This window comes from Erinaceus europaeus, unplaced genomic scaffold (assembly GCF_950295315.1).
Source record: "Erinaceus europaeus unplaced genomic scaffold, mEriEur2.1 scaffold_915, whole genome shotgun sequence".
In the NCBI taxonomy this organism is placed as follows: Eukaryota; Metazoa; Chordata; class Mammalia; order Eulipotyphla; family Erinaceidae; genus Erinaceus; species Erinaceus europaeus.
In genome coordinates, this window is record NW_026647388.1 from 18,127 (window position 1) to 37,182 (window position 19,056).

Consider the following 19,056-nt stretch of genomic DNA (forward strand, 5'->3'; position numbering starts at 1 on the left):
CAGACCAGAGGGTTTGTTTGCACGACCATTACATTTTCTCCTCAACTCTTAAGTCACATGTGCTTTCTAATATTTTATTTATTTATTGGATACAGGCAGAGAGAAATCGAGACATCACTGCTTGTGAAGCTTTTTCCCTGCAAGTTGGGATCAGGGGCTTGAACCCAGGTCCTTGTGTCCTGCAGCGTGATCTCCATGGGAGGCGGCACCGGCCAGCCCCGAGTCGAGTATTTTACCCTTCCCTTCTGAGAAGACTTGGCAGCGCTACCAGGGACTGGTGCACTCGGGGCCTGTATGCCCACACTGCCTGTGGGCCTCGGCTCTGGGGGCGGGGCCTGGCGCCAGGTGTGTCCTGGGCCCAGATGCGGCACAGGCCTGAGACTCACCATGGCAGCATTGCGCCTGGGACTTGAAGATGGCTGTGGAAAGGGGCGCCCGCCCTCAGAAAGCACCAGTGGGGGAGTCGGGCAGTGGCGCAGCGGGTCAAGCGCAGGTGGTGCAAAGCGCAAGGACCGGTGCAAGGATCCCGGTTCGAGCCCCCGGCTCCCCACCTGCAGGGGAGTCGCTTCACAGGCGGTGAAGCAGGTCTGCAGGTGTCTGTCTTTCTCTCCCCCTCTCTGTCTGCCCCTCCTCTCTCCATTTCTCTCTGTCCTGTCCAACACCGACATCAATGGCAACAACAACAATAACTGCAACAACAAAACAACAAGGGCAACAAAGGGGAAAATAAATAAAGTGATTAAAAGAATAGATAGTGGGGAAAAAAGAAAAGAAAAAGAAAGCGCTGTTGGCTCTCCATGGAGAGACCCGGGAACACAAAGAAGTCCCTCTCTCTCTCTCTCTCTCTCTCTCTCTCTCTCTCTCTCTCTCTCTCTCCCTCTAGCATGTCCTTATCATGGCCAGCAGGACTGTCCCTGGAAACTGGTAACCACCTGACGGACACCCACTCTTGGCGGTCTTTACTTTTTTCTCCTCCTCCTCCTCCTCCTCCTTTTTCATGATAGAGAAATACAAACCACACTGAGATTTCACTCACACTTGTAAGAATGGGCTCCATCAATAAAACAAGAGCACTTAGAGAGAGGAACTACTGCACTGCAGGTGGGTGCACACCGGGGCAGCCCATGGAGAACAGCGTGGAGGATCCTTAAACAGACACAGGCAGAGAGGCCACAGGACCCAGCGATTCCACTGCCAGGCAGTGACCCAAAGATGTGACAATGCACCCTGTGTTCATAGTGGTTCATTCACAACAGCAAACAAACAAACAAACCAAAAAACCTGGAAGCAGCCAAAATGCTCTTTGCCAGATGACTGGACAAAAATGTTACTGGACAGGGAGCCGGGCGGTGGCGCAGCGGGTTATGCGCACGTGGCGCAAAGCGCAAGGACCGGTGCAAGGATCCCGGTTCGAGCCCCCGGCTCCCCACCTGCAGGGGAGTCGCTTCACAGGTGGTGAAGCAGGTCTGCAGGTGTCTGTCTTTCTCTCCCCCTCTCTGTCTTCCCCTCCTCTCTCCATTTCTCTCTGTCCTATCCAACAACAACGACATCAGTAACCACAACAATAAAACAACAAGGGCAACAAAAGGAAATAAATAGATTTTTTTTTTAAAAGAAAGATGCTAGTGTGTCCTTTGTGATAAAGGGGACGGAACTGGAGAAAGTGGCGCTCAGTGAAGCCAGCCAGGGGGTGAAGGAAGGCAACAGGGCGGCTCCACTCATGTGCGGAACGTAGACACTGGGAAGGGGAATGTGGGGAAAAGTGGCAGCCTCTGTCCACAACTGGGAGAACTGGATGTCTCTGGGGACACAGACCTTTGGGGATGGGAGTGGTGAAAAAGTAAAATAAGCAAATAAAAACGGGCCGGCTGGTGGTGCACCTGGTCGAGCGCACATGGTACAGTGCGCAAGGACCCGGGTTTGAGCCCCCGTCCCCACCTGCAGGGGGACAGCTTTGCGAGTGGTGAAGCAGGGCTGCTGGTGTCTTTCTCCCTCTGTATCTCTCCTTTCCTTCTCAATTTCTGTCAAATAAATAAATAATTAAAAATAAATGAAAATAAATAAATAAAACGGAAATCTCCAGAGGTGGAAAAAGAGAGAGAAGTAGGGCAGGAGAGAGGAGAGAGGCAGACAGACAGCTGCAGCTCTGTCCCGGTTCTTATGAAGCTCCCCCTGCCGGTGAGGACCAGGGCCGTGAACCCTGCAAGGAGGCTGATGGCTGGGGCCACTTACCTGGGGCACCTGCAGCTCTGACCCCTCATCCCCATCCCTGGAAAGAGGCTGCCGGAAGGGGCGGCCAGGGCCAGGGGTGGGGGGGAGGAAGGTGTGGGGTGATGGGTGACGGGGAGGTGGGGAGGTAGGGAGGTGTGGTGCCAGGGCCAAAGGTAGGGGTGTGTGGGATGGGGGCTGGGCTGGGAGGAAGCCCCAAGCTCTGTCCCTTTGGGAGCTGGGGGAAGGTGCCTGCAGCTCCAGGCCTGGGGGTGGGCTCTTGGCTATGTGAGCTGGAGGGAACACCACTCATCCTGTCCTGTCCTGGGGGTGAGGGGCGGCCCCAGCTCCTGTCCTGTCCCGGGGGGCAGCCCCGGGCTCTGTCCCGTCCTGTCCTGCCCTGGGGGCCGGCCCGGCCCCAGTTCCTGTCCTGTCCTGAGGGCGGCCCCGGCCTCTGTCCTGTCCTGTCCAGTCCTGGGGGCGGGCAGACAGGGCGGGCGGAGCCGGCCGGGCCTGGAGTTGGCGGCAGGAGGCAGCAGAGCGAGTTGGAGCAGGATGCTGATGCCGGGGACCCTGCGGGGCTGGGCAGCTCTGTGCCTGCTGGCACTGCTGTGTGAGTGGGGGCTGGGGCGGGAACTGGGGGGGAACAGAGCTGGGGGTGCCGGTCGAGACAGGCTCTGGGGGGTGAATTGGGATGGTCTGGGGTGGGCGGGGCAGGAGCTTGGGGGACCCTGATGTGGGGGGGGCAGGAGCAGAAGGGGGAGAGCCTGTGGGGGGCAGGGTGTGGGGGGAACAGGGTGGGAGTTAATGAGTGGAACAGGGTCTGCCGTGGCTGGGGAGGGAGCTGGGGGACCATGGGGGGGGCAGTGTTTGGGGGTGGAGCAGGAGCTGGGGAAGTGCAGGAAGGGGGGACCAGGCCTGCAGGGGTCAGGGCAGGAGCTGGGGGGACCAGGCCTGGGGGGTCAGGGCAGGAGCTGGGGGGTGACTGGGGGTTAGGGGCCCAGGGGGCTGGGGCTGGGGCAAGGGATGGGGGCCCTGGGGTCTGGGCCAGGACTGGGGAAGACCCAGGGGCAGAGGTCTGGGGCTGCACGTGGGGGGAGGGGAGTCCAGACAGGATGGCGGGGCACTGTGTGGGGTGCCAGGGACTCTGCAGGGCAGAACGGGGTGGAATGTCTGGGTGGGGGTCCATGGCGGGTTGGGGTGGGGGCGTCCTTGCAAGATGAGACAAAACGTAGCAAGTGGCAGCTGGGGGCGGTGCTTGGGGTGAGGGCCCCACATGACCCCTCTGGTGGGCAGGGCATCGGGTCCAGTTGGCAAAGTGAGTGAAGCATGAAGTTGGGGGGCTGGCCAGGGAGGGGCTGAGTGACAGGAGGGAAGGAACAGAGGACCCCACCCCCGTGTCGCCCCTTGGCAGTGACCACCCAGCCAGCCCGGGGGCCCTTGCCCAGCACCTCCCGCAGGCCGCAGTTCGGACTTCCTTAGGAGCTCCTGCACCCCTGATCCTGCTCCATGAGGCCCCTGCCCCAAGGGTGTTCCCGGGACTTAAGAGGTTCAGAACGAGGTGCTGTTCTCAGACTGGGTGGTCACTGCCAGCCTCCAAACAGGGCTACCACTGTCTGCACCCCACTGCCAGGGGTGACCCCAGGACGACCCAGGGCACCCATCAGGCCTTCCCTCCTGGCAGAGGGCAGAGGGCAGAGGAAACCCATTGGCAGGTCCCAGAGCTTCAGGGAGGGGCCACCCACAGCACCCTGGGGTGGGGTGTCCAGCAGCCCTGGCCTAGCACAGTGCCCTCTCCCAGGGTGCTCAGCTCCGGGTGGCCAGGTCCAGCCAAGAGCCCCTCTCACTCACTCAGCAAGTAGCGTCCACTTCAAGGGCCTCAGGGAGGTGGGCATGGCTCTGGGTGCCGGCCGAGGGGGAGGGAGGTGGGCATGGCTCTGGGTGCGGCCGAGGGGGAGCTGGGCCCCTTCTCAGCTTTGCTGCACATGTAGGGGCAACTGCAGTCCTGCCTCCACCAGGAAGTCTGGGGGGCTGTGGTTTCCACAAGGAAGCGTAGGGTATGGGGGCTGGGCCCTGAGGTGCCAAGGGGAAGGGTGGGCCTGTCCCGTGGGTGCACCAGGGGCTCAGGGCTCTGTGCTCACCTGCCCCCCAGGAACTGTCTCCCTGGGAGCAACAGCCAGGGTCCGATGGGCTAAGGACCACCCCTCCTGCTGGCACATCCCCCCTCCACCACCACACCCTGACCCCACCGCCCATATCCTGTCTGGGGTCACAGGGAAGAAGGTATCAAGGAAAGGGGAGGGGAGGAGAGGGGGGCAAGGGAAGGGAAAGGAAGGGAAGGGAAGGGAAGGGAAGGGAAGGGAAGGGAAGGGAAGGGAAGGGAAGGGAAGGGAAGGGAAGGGAAGGGAAGGAATTTTATCAGCTGAGGCAGGGGGACAGGGGCCCCACCCTTTGAATCTCTGCCACCCCCAGGAGCGCTGGCTGAGGGGCCGCTGACTAATCCCAGTCCCCAGGCTCTTGAAGGGCCAGCCCACAGTCCAGCTCTGCACAGCCCAAGGCCCAGCTGCCTCCTCCAGAGACGCCAGTGGGTGGGCCTAAAGAGAAGGACAGAGGGAAACACGGGGGACACAGCGGACACAGGGGGACTGAAGGGGCCTTCCCACTACCTCTGGCACCCCTGCCAGCTCCAGCAAGGGAGGTGATGGATTCCCCGCCGCTGGGTCCCTGTCCTCCGATCCTGGAGGCCCCTGACCCCTGGGTCCCAGGAGTCCCTGTCCCCTGCCTTTGTCCCTTGGTCCCTCCTCTCCCATCTAATACATAAATGCAGGCCATGTCTGGTGGTTGGTCCCAAGCATGGGAGAGAAGCAGACATGTTGGGGGCAGGAAGGAATGGGTAAGGAACACACACACACACACACACACACACACACACTTCCCAGGACCACAGGGGCCCAGCACTTCCCTTCAGATGCAAAGGAACTTAAAGGCTTGGGGGCGGGGGTCTGGTCCTTACAACAGCCTCCTGGAGGAGGATGCTGGTCGTGCGGGGAGGACCAGGGGTGTGTGTGGAGGATTGTGGGTGTGTGAGGAGGACCGTGGGCATGTGGGGAGGACCATGGGTGTGACCGTGGGCATGCTGGGAGGAGCATGGTTGTGCAGGGAGGACCGTGGGCGTGTGGGGAGGACTGTGGGCGTGCGGGGAGGACTGTAGGCGTGCGGGAAGGACTGTGGGCGTGCGGGGAGGACTGTGGACATGTGGGGAGGACCGTGGGCGTGCGGGGAGGACTGTGGACGTGTGGGGAGGACCATGGGTGTGTGGGGAGGATTGTGGGCATGTGGGGAGGATCATGGGTGTGACCATGGGCATGCTGGGAGGAGCATGGTTGTGCAGGGAGGACCGTGGGCATGTGAGGAGGATTGTGGGTGTGTGGGGAGGACCGTGGGCGTGCGGGGAGGACCATGGGTGTGTGGGGAGGATTGTGGGTGTGTGGGGAGGACCATGGGTGTGTGGGGAGGATTGTGGGTGTGTGGGGAGGATTGTGGGTGTGTGGGGAGGACCATGGGTGTGTGGGGAGGACCATGGGTGTGTGGGGAGGATTGTGGGTGTGTGGGGAGGATTGTGGGTGTGTGGGGAGGACCGTGGGTGTGTGGGGAGGATTGTGGGTGTGTGGGGAGGACCATGGGTGTGTGGGGAGGACCATGGGTGTGTGGGGAGGATTGTGGGTGTGTGGGGAGGACCGTGGGCATGTGGGGAGGACCATGGGTGTGTGGGGAGGATTGTGGGTGTGTGGGGAGGACCAGGGGTGTGTGGGGAGGATTGTGGGTGTGTGGGGAGGATTGTGGGTGTGTGGGGAGGACCGTGGGCATGTGGGGAGGACCATGGGTGTGTGGGGAGGATTGTGGACGTGTGGGGAGGACCGTGGGCGTGTGGGGAGGACCGTGGGCGTGTGGGGAGGACCGTGGGCGTGTGGGGAGGACCGTGGGCGTGCGGGGAGGACTGTGGACATGTGGGGAGGACCGTGGGCGTGTGGGGAGGACTGTGGACGTGTGGGGAGGACCGTAGCTGTGTGAGGAGGACCATGGGTGTGCGGGAAGGACCGTGGGCGTGTGGGGAGGACCGTGGGCATGTGAGGAGGACCTTGGGCATGCGGGGAGGACTGTGGGCGTGCGGGGAGGACTGTGGGCGTGCGGGGAGGACCGTGGGTGTGCGGGAAGGACCACAGGGGTGTGAGGAGCGCCTCGGTGTGTGACTCAGGGAGGCCACAGCCTAGACTAGGGCCTGTGCATTGGGCCCAGGAGCACAAGGCCGGAGGCCAGCTGGCGCTGTGGAGAGAGGTCACCTGGTCAGCGGGCAGAGGACGTGACGTGCAGAGCTGCCGAGGCCCTGGGATGTCACATGGCCCTGTGCCCTGCCTTGGACCTCCCGGCCGCCTGTCCTCTCCAGCCCCCTGGCCTCAGCAATGCCTCCTTGAGTGAACTGGGGGGAGGGGTGCTGGGGTCCGGAGGGCCCTGGGATGTGGGGAGGTGACAGGAACCAGGCAGGCGGCTGGGGAGGGCTGGGGCCCTGGACACGTCTATGGACCCCCAGTGTCCTGGCCAGCACATCTCCAGACCAAGGAGCCGCCAGAGGAGAGGATTTCAGGGTGCTCCCAGAAGGCCCCTCCCCACCCACTGAGAAACAAGGTGCTGTGAAGTCCCCACGGACCCTCTCAGCCGTGCCTTCCCCTCAGCTGTCCACCCCGACAGCCCTCGTCCTGCCGGCCTCCCTCAGACGGGGCCTTGACCCCGCTGGATGTGGCGAGGAGTGGTCTCCCGAGAAGCCCTCACAGTCCTGAACCCCAGGTCAGAGCGAGCGCGGCCTGAGGGGAAGGCGAGGGAGAGGGAAGGTTCCGGAAGTCAACCAATGTGGCGGGACCTTCTCAGGAAGCAGCTTGGTAGAGATAAGGGGCTTCAGGGACGACATCCGCCCAGGGCCCCCACACCCCAGCTCCTTCCTGAGGACAGATGGGGGGTCTCACCCGAGCACAGGGGGCAGCTCGATTGCAGAAGGGGCTCCACGGCCCAGAACATGGCGAGGACAGAGAGCAAGACTGACCGCTGGCCACGTAGCAGAGGGCAGCCAGCCCTAGGGGGGGAGCCCAGACCCTGCACACGGAGCAGACTCCCCACGAGGCCACCGCCTGTGGGCTAACCACCCCCACCCCCTGCATGCCCACCGGAGCTTCCTCCCAGGCAGAGGGCTGGGGACTTCCCACGGCAAGCGAGGTCTGCTGCTCCCTCTTCTGTCTCTCACTGGTATTATTATTGTTGTTATTATTATCGACACATTTGTTCTTCTGGCCAGTGATGCCCAGGGGGCCCGGAGAAAGAGAGAGGCCACACGCAGCTAAGGGTGTAGGGAGTTCACTGGAATGAACAAGTTAGGGAACGTCCCGAGAGGAGGGCAGGGGACAGGAAGGGGGAGCCAGCTGCCTCCCAGGTGAGACACCCGCCTGCTGCCGGGCAGGAGGGGCTGGGCACGGACCTGCGGTGGAGACGGGGCCTGTGGGGAGCAGGAAAGGGGGGTCCTCAGCCCCCCGGGGCAGGGGCAGCGTGTGTCCTGGTCAGTGGCCAGGTGTGAGCCTCACCTGTGACACTCAGAGTGCTACAAGCTGGTGCTGGGGTCTCAGCGTCTGAACCCTGGGCTCCTCCGACCCAGCTCTGGGTTGCGTGGGAAAAGCCTGTTTTATAATCTGATGCCCTAGCAATTATTATTACTGCTATTATTCTCCTTGTTTTGTTTGTGGGGAAGGGAAGGCTAACAGCCCTGCTCTGCCATTTCTGGAGCTCCCAGGCCACCCGGGACTGAGCTGAGGTCACCCAACAGATCCCAGGTGGTCAGGGCACTGCCCACTGAGCCGCCTGCCAGCGGCATCCTCATGAGCACAAGGAGACAACTTTCACCACGGGCTGGAGGCTGGGGCCCAGGCATGTCACCGGGACAGCTTGTGCGTGTGCAACTGGGGACAACTGCTGCTGGCAGTGAGTCCAGACGTCATGGTGGCTTCCTGCCCTGTGAGACCCCCTACGGCCTTCTGATAATGGCCGTCCCATCGGGAGGTGAGGGGGCAGGACGTCAGGGCTGCTGCGTCTGCTGTCCCTAGCACCCGGCTGGCACCCTGCTGTCCTCACACCCCTGGGGATGGGAGGTCAGGCAGAGGCCTGTGGGTGTCCGGGAGCCTGGGCGGTGCGGAAGCCAGGGCAGGGCACCAAGGACGCTCCTGAGGTCGGCCCTCCCAGCCGGCGCTGCAGAGACACTGGCTTGGCCCCCCTATGCCCCGTCCCCAGATGTCAGACCCAGCATCTGTGGGTTCCTGCCCTGACCCCGGGTCATGTGTGGGTGTCGCCGGGCTCCGCTCAGCCCCAAGCCCAGTGGCTCTGGGGACCGGCCCTGCCGACTGCGTCTGGTCTCCCACCGCCAGGCTGCTCTCTGCGGAGTCCTGAGACTCCATGAGCCTGACACCCAGCCCCGTGGGAGCCCCTGCTGCCCCCACCGGCTGGCCTGGTATGAGCTGGGGATGGAAGGGACGGTGACCCACCGAGAACCCCGCCTCCCTCCCTGGAGCCACGCAGAGTGGGCAGTGCAGCAGGATGCCTGAGGCCGCAGGCTGACCCGTCCTGTTCCCCAGCAGCCTCTGCGAGGGCCGGCGAGGACAATGGGACGACCGTGGCGCCATTGTCCTCCAGTCCAGGAGTGACCTCAACCGGCCTAGTGGGCGTGAGCACCCGGGGGAGCTCAGCCCCAAGCTCCGCAGGGACCAGTGTGCAGCCTGAGCCCAGAAACAACAGTGCGACCATGGCCCCAGGTGCCAGGGCTGCGGGTGGGGGACTGGGACTCCCCAGCAGAGGGGACGGGGATGTGTGTCCAGGAGGGGTCTGTCCTTCCCACACAGCCAGCCTGTGTCAGCTCAGAGCCCTGGGCCCCGTGCTGGTGTGCCGCCCAGACCCCTCTGGGTGCCGCCCCCAGCCCTGCTGTCAGCCCCGAGGTCTGTCAGGGAGAGTGTGAGAATGCACGCATGTGGGTGTGCACACGTGTGCAGGCCTGTGTGAGGGGTGTGTGCGTGCACGAGTGTGGCGTGTGGTGTGCCCATGGACACGTGGGAGGGGCTCGTTTGCTGAGCAACTGCACACCTGTGTCCACCTAGAATCCACAGCCAGTGCCACCTGGGCCCCCAGGACCTCCCTGGCACCCAGTCCCAGGAACGCGTCCGTCCAGCCCCAGGCCACAGCACCCACCTCGGCACCCACCTCGGCACCCACCTCGGCACCCACCTCGGCACCCACCTCGGCACCCACCTCAGCAGCCAAGGTCCCCACCCCAGAGGCGCCTGCTTCCGGGAGCCCCATGGAGCCCAACACGACTCTGGGCAACGGCTCCGACGTCCAGCACGGCAGTGGCAGTGGCAGCACCAGTCCCCTGGGGGCGGCTTCCACGGCTTCCCCCGCGTCCTCCTCCCCCACATGGAGCCCTGGCCAGGTGGTGAGTGGCCTGGCCTGAGGATGGCAGGGGGAGCGTGTGGCCCCTGTGCCAAGGTCCTGCCGCCACATCAAGGACAATGGGTGGTTCCCTCCCCTCCCCTAGGCTGCAGAGGGAACAGGGTGCTGGGGGGGCAGGCGGAGCTGAGGGGCGGCCTTCTGATGCCCTGTTTGGGTGCTCCTGGGGGCTGGGGGGCAGGTGCCCCGCCTTTGAGAACTCCCATTTGCCGTGACGTCCAGGGGAGCACACCCCAGACACCCCCGTGGGGAGACGCCCCTCAGTGGCGCTGCCTCTGGCCCTGCAGGACCACATCCGCTGTGTGACCCTCAGGGAGCTGCAGCTGACGCAGGCCATCTGCCTGGACCGCGACTCGGAGGCCAGCTGCGTAAGCCCCCAGCCCGCCACCAGGCCCCGACCTCCCGATCCCGCCGGCCCCCGGCTCCCTCGTCCCCCACCCCGGGGCCCACCTGTCCTCGTGCCCCTCCCTCCAGCGCCAGCACCCCCAGGCCGCCAGCCTCCACCAGCCTCAGCCCCTGGGCCCCAGACAGAGCTCTGGCGGAGGGGACGGGGCTCCCCCTGGTGGACAAGCGCGGCACAGAGCCCGGTGCCCCAAGTGCACTGCGGTGACCTTGGCCCGTCGGCCGCACCCCCAGGCTGCCGCTTGTCTGTGAAGGCAGTCCCCCCCCTCAGGCACTCAGCCCCTGTCCTCAGTCACCCCTGGCCCTCACTTTCCCTCCAGCTTCCCCGCCCCCCGGGTGCCCATACCCACTGGCAGCCCACCATCACCCATGTCACTGACAGAACCCCGTCCTCCCCAGCTGGGAGCCTAGGAAGACCCTTGGGGGAGGGAGCCCCCTTCACCACGGGGAGTGGGGTGCAGGCCCTGGGGCCTTCTCCGTCACACCCCCGCCCCATGACTGGCCCCTTGGGGGGGTGTGGTGGAGCGGCTGGCTGACCCACCCTCAGCAGAGATTGCCCTCCCTGTGCACCTGGCCCGGGACACCCTGTGGGGCCACCTGTCCGTCCGTCCATCTAACTTGTTCTTAATAGAGAGAGAGATGGAGGCAGGGAGAAGGAAAGAGAAAGAGAGGGAGCAAAGCCCTGCTCAGCTCTACGGAGGCTGGGGCTTGCACCTGGACCCTTGGACCCCAGGTGGGGGTCTTGGCATCACCACAAGCTGGACGCCACCCGCCGGGGCCTCCTCCCTGCCCCCACACCTGAGTTCACAGCGTCGGGCTGGGCGAGAGGTCTCCCGGGTGGGCAGGCTCCCTGACCAGCTCTGTCCCCCTGTCCCCATCCCCATGTCCCTGTGTCCCCGTGTCCCTGTGTCCCCATCCCCGTGTCCCTGTGTCCCTGTCCCCGTGTCCCCATCCCCATGTCCCTGTGTCCCCATCCCCTTGTCCCTGTGTCCCTGTGTTCCTGTCCCTGTGTCCTTATCCTCGTATCCCCATCCTGTGTCCCCATGTCCCTGTCCCCGTGTCACTGTGTCCCTGTTCCCATGTCCCCATATTCCCGTCCGTGTCCCCGTGTCCCTGTCCCTGTGTCCCTGTGTTCCTGTCCCTGTCCCCATGTCCCCATCCCCGTGTCCCTGTGTCCCTGTCCCTGTGTCCCCATCCCCTTGTCCCTGTGTCCCTGTGTTCCTGTCCCTGTGTCCTTATCCTCGTGTCCCCATCCCTGTGTCCCCATGTCCCCGTCCCCGTGTCACTGTGTCCCTGTCCCCATGTCCCCATGTTCCCGTCCCTGTGTCCCCGTGTCCCTGTCCCTGTGTCCCTGTGTTCCTGTCCCTGTGTCCTTGTCCCCATGTCCCCGTCCCCCATCTCCATCCACAGGAGGACTTTGTCAGGAGCAAGGGTGCCAAGTTGGCCAGCCTGCTGTGCCCGCTGGAGCCAGGGCCTGAGGCCTGCACCTGGCTGGCCGCTCAGTCCCAGGTCAGGCCCAGCTGCCTGCTGCTGGTGGATGACAACCAGACAGGTGGGTCAGGGGCACGGGCAACAGCCTGGGGGGTGCAGGCTGGAGGACATGGCTCCAGGACCTGGGGGAAGGCGGGGGGCATTGGGGGGGACATTGTGGGAGCTTCTCTGGGGGGGTGCAGGAGGCCTGGGTGTCACTGTCCACCAGGGAGCTCTGGCAGTGTGTGCATGGGGGGACGGCAGGGTTCCAGCTCAGCAACTCCTGTCCCTGTCCTGTCCCCTGTCCCAGAGCTGGCCAACAGGTTCCACTTCTTGAAGGACCACGAGGCTGCCCTACAGAAGGTGAGTCCTGAAGGCTGGGGTAGGGACTGTGGGTGTCCAGGGAGTGCCCCACCCTGGCCTGGACACCTTGGGGCAGGAGACAGAGGTCCTGCCCACGCCTGCCCCCATGACCTGTGTCCTCCACAGTGTCTGTCAGGACACGTGTCCCACTGCCCTTGACCTGTGTCCTCCTGTATCTGCCCCCCGTGGCCTGTGTCCTCCCGTGTCCTGTGTCTGCCTGTGACCTGCGTCCTCTCACGTTCTCCTTGTTTCTGGGCTCTTCACATCTTCCCGTGGCCCATGTCTTTCCCCTGGCCATGTGCCCACATCCCGTGGGCAGCCGTGACCCTGCCCTGTCCCCCAGCTGGGCATCCAGCGTGTGACCCAGGACAAGCTGGGCCAGCACCAGAGCTCCTCCCGCAAGACTCTGATCGCCCTGGTCACCTCGGGGATCCTGCTGGCCGTGCTGGGCCTGGCCGGCTACTTTCTGATGAACCGCCGCAGCTGGAGCCCTGCCGGGGAGAGGCTGGTCAGTGCCCCGCAGAGGGCGGAGGAGGGAGGGGAGAGAGGAGGGGGGGAAGGGAGGGAGGGAGGGGTGGAGGGAGGATGGAGGGCGGCATCTGGTGGGGGGGGCAGCAGGCCTGGGGACTCTGGCTCTTGAGCCCTGTGTTTCTCCCCAGGAGCTGGAACCCTGACGGCCTCAGAAGCGGGTCTCCCCTCCCACCAGCCCCCCTCACCAGCCTCCGCCCCTCTGTTTGTGCCCTGTCTAGGGTGAGGACCCCTACCACTCGGAGGCAGGGGCAGCCCCCGCGGGTGCCCCGGATGCTCAGGGAAAGTCGGGCAGAGCCCTTGGGGGCCGGGAGAACGGCACCAGCCAGGCAGCACCCAGGAATGGCCACTCGGGGCCACAGCAGGCCGTGGCCGACACCCCACTGTGACGGGCTGAACCCACCTCCCCAGGGCCCGCACTCACTCTAGCCTGTGCCCTGGGGGTGTACTCGACTCTGCCTGCTAGAGTCATGTGAAGGGGACGGGGCAGAGAAGTGGGGGGCACCCACGCAGCCCCTCTCAGTCCAGGGGGCCGGGGCTCCAGTCTCCTGAGACTTCTGGGAGCAGAGAAGCTGCTGTCCTGCAGACCTAGAGCAGAGGGGCTGGGGTTCCGTCATGTCCCAGACCCAACACCCAGCTCCCAGCTCCCAGGACCCAGCTCCCAAGCTCTCAACATTCAGCACTCAGTCTCAGGACCCAGCACCCAGATCCCAAGTTCCCAGTTCTCAGCACTTAACTCTCAGCACCCAGCTCCCAACACCCAGCACCCAGTCCCAGAATTCAGCACCCAGCTCCCAAGCTCCCAGCTCTCAACACCCCACTCCTAGTCCCCAAGCTCTAAACACCCAGCACCCAGTCCCAGGACTTAGCACCCAGTACCCAGCTCTCAGCACCCAGCTCTCAGTACCCAGCACCCAGTACCCAGCACTGTGACCCTGGGCTTCCAGCTGGGGCCCCCATGTGAGAACCCTGTCCTGTGTAATGACTGGACTGGGGGGAAGGTGCTCCCCTCCCCCGGGGGGGAGCTCTCAGAGTGAGCAGGGCTCCAGCCACGTGGCCCCCTGTGACTACAGCCCTGGTGGCCAGATGAACCATGACCCCTGGGCTGGGGTGTGACCTCAGACCCAGCTGGTTCCTGCACTGAGCCCTCTCTGCCCTGCACCCCAAAGGCCCCCACCTCCACCCTGCACCCTAGGGGCCCCTGTCAGCCCTGACCCCAGGAGGCCCCGTCACTCCCCAGTCTGCAGAGGAGGGGCCCTGAGATACACTGAGGACCCCCTGGAGTGCCCCTTCCTGGGTGCTGGGTGCTGGGACCCCTGTCCCAACGACAACAATGGCTGGAAACAGAACTTTCCAGAGACAGGAAGCGTGATCGGCTTCTGAATAAAGTGGTGTGTTTACGCCAAAACCCAGTGACTTGGCGCCTCTGTTCTCTGCTGTGCCATCCAGGATGCTGCCCCCCCCAGCCCCACGGGTCTCAACAGAAAAGATGGGGCACACAGTTAAGCACACACAGCACTAAGGAAAAGGACCTGGGTTTGAGCCTCCGCTCCCCACCTGCAAGGGGACACTTCACAAGTGGTGAAGCAGGTCTGCAGGTATCTCTCTATTTCTCTTACCTCCCCTCCTCTCTCAGTTCTTCTGTCCTGTCCCATAAAATGGGGACGATGGCTGCCAAGAGCAGCGGATTCATAGTGCCGGCACCGAGCCCCAGGGACAACAGTGGAGCAAAAAAACCAAAGGAGAAAGTAAAGAAGACCAGGAGCCCTGAGCCCTGAGGCCACACTGCTCCCCTGAGCGTCAGCGGGGGAAGGTGGGAGCGTGGGGCACGTGCCCTCGGCGTCTCCCTGGGCCTGGCCGTGCGGGATCCCTGTGTACACTTCTCTAGAACCTGAGTCCAGAGGAGCCATGGAGGGGACACTCGGGGCTTCACTAGCTGAGTGGGCCCCACATGGGGACCCTCCGTCTCACGTGGGATGCGGGACATCCTGTGAGGAGCAGAGGGCCTAGGCCAACTGGGACTGACCCCCAGGCTCTGTGTCGCCCACGCTCCCCGGGACACAAGGCCGTTTCTGGGGTGCCCCTCACCCCTCCAGTGCAGAAGTTCTCCTGCCTCTGATGTCTCTGCCCACCTCAATCCTGCCTGGACAGGCCCTGAGGACATGCCCGGGACGGGTAGACCCACGCCACACCCTTCCACAGGCCCCGAGGGTGCCACACAGCCTCCACAGGCCCCGAGTGTGCCAGGGTGGGGTCTCCATGCCACATAGCCTCCACAGGCTCTGTGATGAAGAGGTGGACAGACAGCGGGAGGGCAGGGGCCCCAGGTCTGGCACACCTGCCCTGAACCAAACATGGGCTCCTGGAGACCCCTCCCCCAGATGCCGGGCAATGAGGGAAGACGGCTGTGTGTGTGTGTGGGGGGGGGGTTGCTGGCACCAGGAGGCCCAAGGCTCAAGCCTGAGAGGAATCCCCAAAGCCACTAGTGGCCCCATGTCCCTGCAGGTATGGGGGGGACAGGAGCACAGACTCTACCAGGGGCCCAGAGACCCTCAAAGGGCAGTCATGAGAAGGGGGGACAGGGGCACAGACTCTACCAGGGCCCAGAGACCCTCAAAGGGCAGTCATGAGAAGATTCTGGGGCAGGGCTCAGAGCTTACACCCCCAGCAGGCTCTCCTTCACCTCCTTGGTCCCTCTGAGCCTCAAGGTGTCCTAAGCAAGGGTGACATGGCTGCTTGGGGACATTGCTCAGGCCCCAGGAGCCAGGGAAGGAGACAGCTTCAGGCACCAGTGTGCCAGAAGGGGGCTCGGGTGCAGGCAGTCCCAGAAAGTCACACCCCGCCCCGCTGTCCTGAGCTGTCGCAGGTGTGAGGGCCACTGCTCCACTCCTTCACCCTCAGGCCTGGTGGCATCATGGGGGGAGGCCTGGTCACTCGCTGGAGGGCTCTGACTCGTTAGTAAGCGTGCTGGACAGAGACCACGGGGAGGCCCAACCCCCACGCCTGCTGGGAGCGTCAGCCACACACACGTAGTCGCAGGGGCCATGAGCAGAGGGGCAGGCTGGGTCAGCGGGCGGGACGGGGCACTGATCTCCCTGTTCCCACTCATGTGGCCAGACCAGGGTCACTGCTGGGCCCTCGTGTTCCCTGTGGAGCCTCCTGCTCACCTGCCCCCTGCAGCTCTGCCCACCCCCCCCACCTGCTTCCAGGGTCCCTGCCCACGAACGGCAGACACCCTGAGGTGCCCAGGCCCAATGAATGCCTGATGCCCTGGCCTATGAGAGGAACAGAGGTAGGGAGGGCGCCCCAGGTTCCTGTCCTCTCTCTGGCCCCAGGTTCCCACCCGGCGGGTCACCCAGAGCGTCCCCAGGGTGTGATGTGGGACCAGGCCCTGCATGAGCCCCAGGGTGGCGAGAGGGACCCCTGAGCCCTGCAGGTCTCAGCACTGCCTCCACGGGGAGGTGGGGAGGGCCTCAGGGCTGCAGGAGGCATGGCGCAGGGTGCCCCGAGACTGGACCGGCCCCTGGGTCAGCGACCCTGGGCCCCACGAGTGGCCTGGGGGGTCCTGACCACAGGGCAGAATGGGGGGCGGCAGAGGACGGTACAGCCCCCATGCACAGATACGGCATCTGGATGACCTCTAAGGACAGGCAGGCGGGCAGGTCTCCAGCCTCTCCCCCTTGTCCGCCTGGGATTCCCTGGAGGAAGTTGGGAGGTGCAGAGGATCTGGCAGCAACCCCGCAGGGTGGCAGCTCAGGGTCATGGGGACATGGAGCAGGGGACAGGGCGCTGGGTGGCAGGGTCAGGGATGCAGGGAAAGGAGGTGCAGGATACGGCAGGGTGGGGTGGTGTCGGAGTAGGGAGAAGCAGGCGGTGGGGAGGGGCAGACACCGGTGACTGGGGCAGTCGCCTGAGTCTCCTTCCAGCAGTTTGGGGGGGGGAGGCGTGGGGCCCCTGGAGGGGGCAAGTGGGGGAGAGGGAGGGACAGGGGTGCGGGGTGCAGGGAAGGGGTAGGGTTGGGACACGGGTCCTGAACTGGCTCCTCGGGCGAGTCTGGGAGAGGTCAGACTTGCTAGTCAGCCACTGCTGAGACAGGGCGGGTGGGTAGAGGGGGATCTGGAGGCACTGGGAGAAGTGGTCTGGGGGCAGGGGCATCTAGGGGCACTGGGGGTCTGAGGGCACTGGGGGTCTGGGGGCGCTGGAGGATCTGGGGGCGCTAGGGAGTCTGGGGCGGTGGGGGGTCTGGGGGCATTGTGGGGTCTGGGGGCCCTGGGGGCAGTGCGTGGTCTGGGGGCGATGCGGGTCTGGGGGCGCTGGGGGGCCTGTGGGCGGTGAGGGGCCTGGGGGCGGTGCGGGGCCTGGGGTGCTGTGGCTCTGGAGGGGTGGTCCACCAGCACGCCTGGAGCGGGAGGCAGGACGCGGGCGCCACTGCCAGGCGCGGGGGCCTTGCGGACACAGACATTTTCCCTTTTGGTTCCTGCGCTGCTGGCCGGGTGACAGCTCAGCCACCACCGCCCCCCCCCCCGTCTGTCGCGCCGCTGCCCCTGCCCGCTGCCCCTGCCCGCTGCCCCTGCCCGCTGCCCCTGCCCCTGCCCGCTGCCTGCGAGGAGAGGCGGGGCGCGCCGGGCGCTGACCGCGTTGCAGGTGCGTAGGGGCGCGGAGCCGGGCGGGGCGCGGGGTGCGGTGCGCGGCAGGTGCGTAGGGGCGCGGGGTGCGGTGCCGGTGCGCAGAGGCGCTGGAGGACGCGGCAGGTGCGTAGGGGCTGGGGCTCGGGTGTAGGGGTGCAGGGCTCCTGGGTGCGTGGGGACGCGGGTGTGGGGTGCGGGGTGCGTGGGGGCGCTGGTCCCCCTCCCCGCGGGCACTGCGCCTGTGCTGGCGCTGCGGGTTATGTAAGGGCTTATATAACCGCGGGCGGGCGGCCCAGGTCAGCCGCTGTCCGCGTGGGAGGCCGCTCCCGGGAGGTGGCTGGGGCGCTGGGTGCGGGGGCCGCGGGGCCGCAGGGGCGCGGGAGCTGTGGGGAGGTTGCAGGAGCCGCAGAGGCGCGGGGGGGGGGGCACAGGAGCGCCGGGGTGCGATGGCCGCGGGGGCCGCGGGGGTTGCGGGGGTTGTGGGAGTTGCGGGGGTGCGAGGGTGCGGGGATGCGGGGTTGGGGGCCCGCGGGGCGCAGGGGGCGGCCTCCCTCAGCCTGTCTCCGAGCACCCTCCGAGGAGTGACAGCTGCCCTCTGTCCTCGCTGGGAGGCCCGCGCTGTGTCCCCCAGTTGGTAAGGTGACCCCAGATGTTTGGGGGCCAGGCCTTGGGTGGGGGGCTGCTGGGGGGTGAGGTGTGAGCAGCCTAGCATGGTTCCTCCCCATCCCCACCGGCTGCCACGTTACTAGGGCAACAGAAGCAGGGATGGAAGTAAGGCCTTCTCTTCAGTGGAAAATTCCAGCTCCTCCCCCCGGCCGCCTCCTCCCTCATCATCTGGGGGGTGCAGATGGGGGGGTGACTGGGGATGCAGACACTGGGCCCCCCCAGTCCCCTCCTAGGCCGTCAGCCCGGTAGTGGGTGGGAGGCTGTGGACGTCACAGGACATGGGGCGGGGGCGACTAGCAGGCAAGGCAGGGGTCCCTGGGCTCCTGAGGAGGGAAGTGGGCCCAGCCAGCCCCCCCAGATTAGCTGGGAGCCCCACATCAGGAGAGGCTATGGAGGTGAAGGCAGAGCAGGGGCTGGGAGGGGTGGGCTGAGGGGATTGCAGACTGGCCGGACAGCTCACTGGTTCTCCCCAAGGGTGAGTGACGTGGGGAGGGGCTGCAGGCCTGAACCATAAAGCCCCAGGGTGGGTGGGTGGGCTTGGGGTGCTGCTTGCCATGGGCGTGTGGTGGCCACCCTGGAGGCCCTGCAGACCCAGCTCGGACCTCCCAGGCCTGGCTGTGCCAGCTGCCCAACCCGGGTCCCCTCCGTCTGTCCGTCCGTCCCGGAGGGGCAGACTCGGCTAGCCCCATGGGCTCTGCATCCCTTCGCTGAGCCTCCCGGCCCAGGGTCCTGGCAGCCGCATCCCCAGGCGGGGTGTCCGGAGCAGGGAGGTGCTGGGGGCCACCTGCAGAGTGATGCCTCCCAGCTGCGAGGCTGACTGACAGGGACCCAGGGCTGTGCACACACCCAGCCCCCAGGCTTTAAGCTCTCTTGCATTCAAGAAGTTGCTCACCCCAGGTCCTAGGGTTCTAGAACATTCCAGCGGGGGGCCTCTGGGTGCTGCCCTAGAGACAGGCGGCAGGTGGGAGCGAGGGTCTGACCTGCAGCTGGAAGCCCCCACTGCTCCCTAGCAGGGGGGTCCCCCAGGCTGACTGGGACAGGCTCCTGGGGGGCGGCAGGCTGACTGGGGCAGGCTCCTGGGGCAGGCTGACTGGGGGGGGGCAGGCTGACTGGGGGCAGGCTGACTGGGGGGGGCAGGCTGACTGGGGTGCAGGCTGACTGGGGGGCAGGCTGACTGGGGAGGGGCAGGCTGACTGGGGGGCAGGCTGACTGGGGGGCAGGCTGACTGGGGGCAGGCTGACTGGGGCAGGCTGACTGG

At 65.4% G+C, this 19,056-nt stretch overlaps 1 protein-coding gene across 5 annotated transcripts; it reads left to right on the top strand.

The window, feature by feature from the left end:
- Positions 1-2,618: 2,618 nt before the first annotated feature.
- CD34 (CD34 molecule) lies at positions 2,619-13,912 on the top strand. 5 transcript variants are annotated; one of them, XM_060183958.1, is made up of 9 exons: positions 2,676-2,821; positions 8,536-8,752; positions 8,877-9,053; positions 9,393-9,727; positions 10,029-10,109; positions 11,554-11,695; positions 11,924-11,976; positions 12,320-12,484; positions 12,726-13,912. In XM_060183958.1, the coding sequence occupies exons 2-9, from the start codon at positions 8,698-8,700 to the stop codon at positions 12,891-12,893; spliced, it is 1,176 nt and encodes a 391-aa protein (XP_060039941.1). In that variant the 5' UTR covers positions 2,676-2,821; positions 8,536-8,697; the 3' UTR covers positions 12,894-13,912. The 5 variants fall into 5 exon arrangements, with proteins under 5 accessions (XP_060039940.1, XP_060039941.1, XP_060039942.1 ...); XM_060183959.1 differs by having other exon boundaries at positions 8,880-9,053; XM_060183957.1 differs by lacking the exon at positions 8,536-8,752 and having other exon boundaries at positions 2,619-2,821.
- The last annotated feature ends 5,144 nt before the right edge of the window (positions 13,913-19,056 follow it).

Bases quoted from the DNA above. Each gene is read 5' to 3' on its own strand.
- CD34 (XM_060183957.1), top strand. From the start codon at position 2,764: ATGCTGATGCCGGGGACCCTGCGGGGCTGGGCAGCTCTGTGCCTGCTG. The intron at 11,696-11,923 runs GTGGGTCAGGGG...CCCCTGTCCCAG, and splicing joins GGTGGATGACAACCAGACAG to AGCTGGCCAACAGGTTCCAC. The intron at 11,977-12,319 runs GTGAGTCCTGAA...CCTGTCCCCCAG, and splicing joins ACGAGGCTGCCCTACAGAAG to CTGGGCATCCAGCGTGTGAC.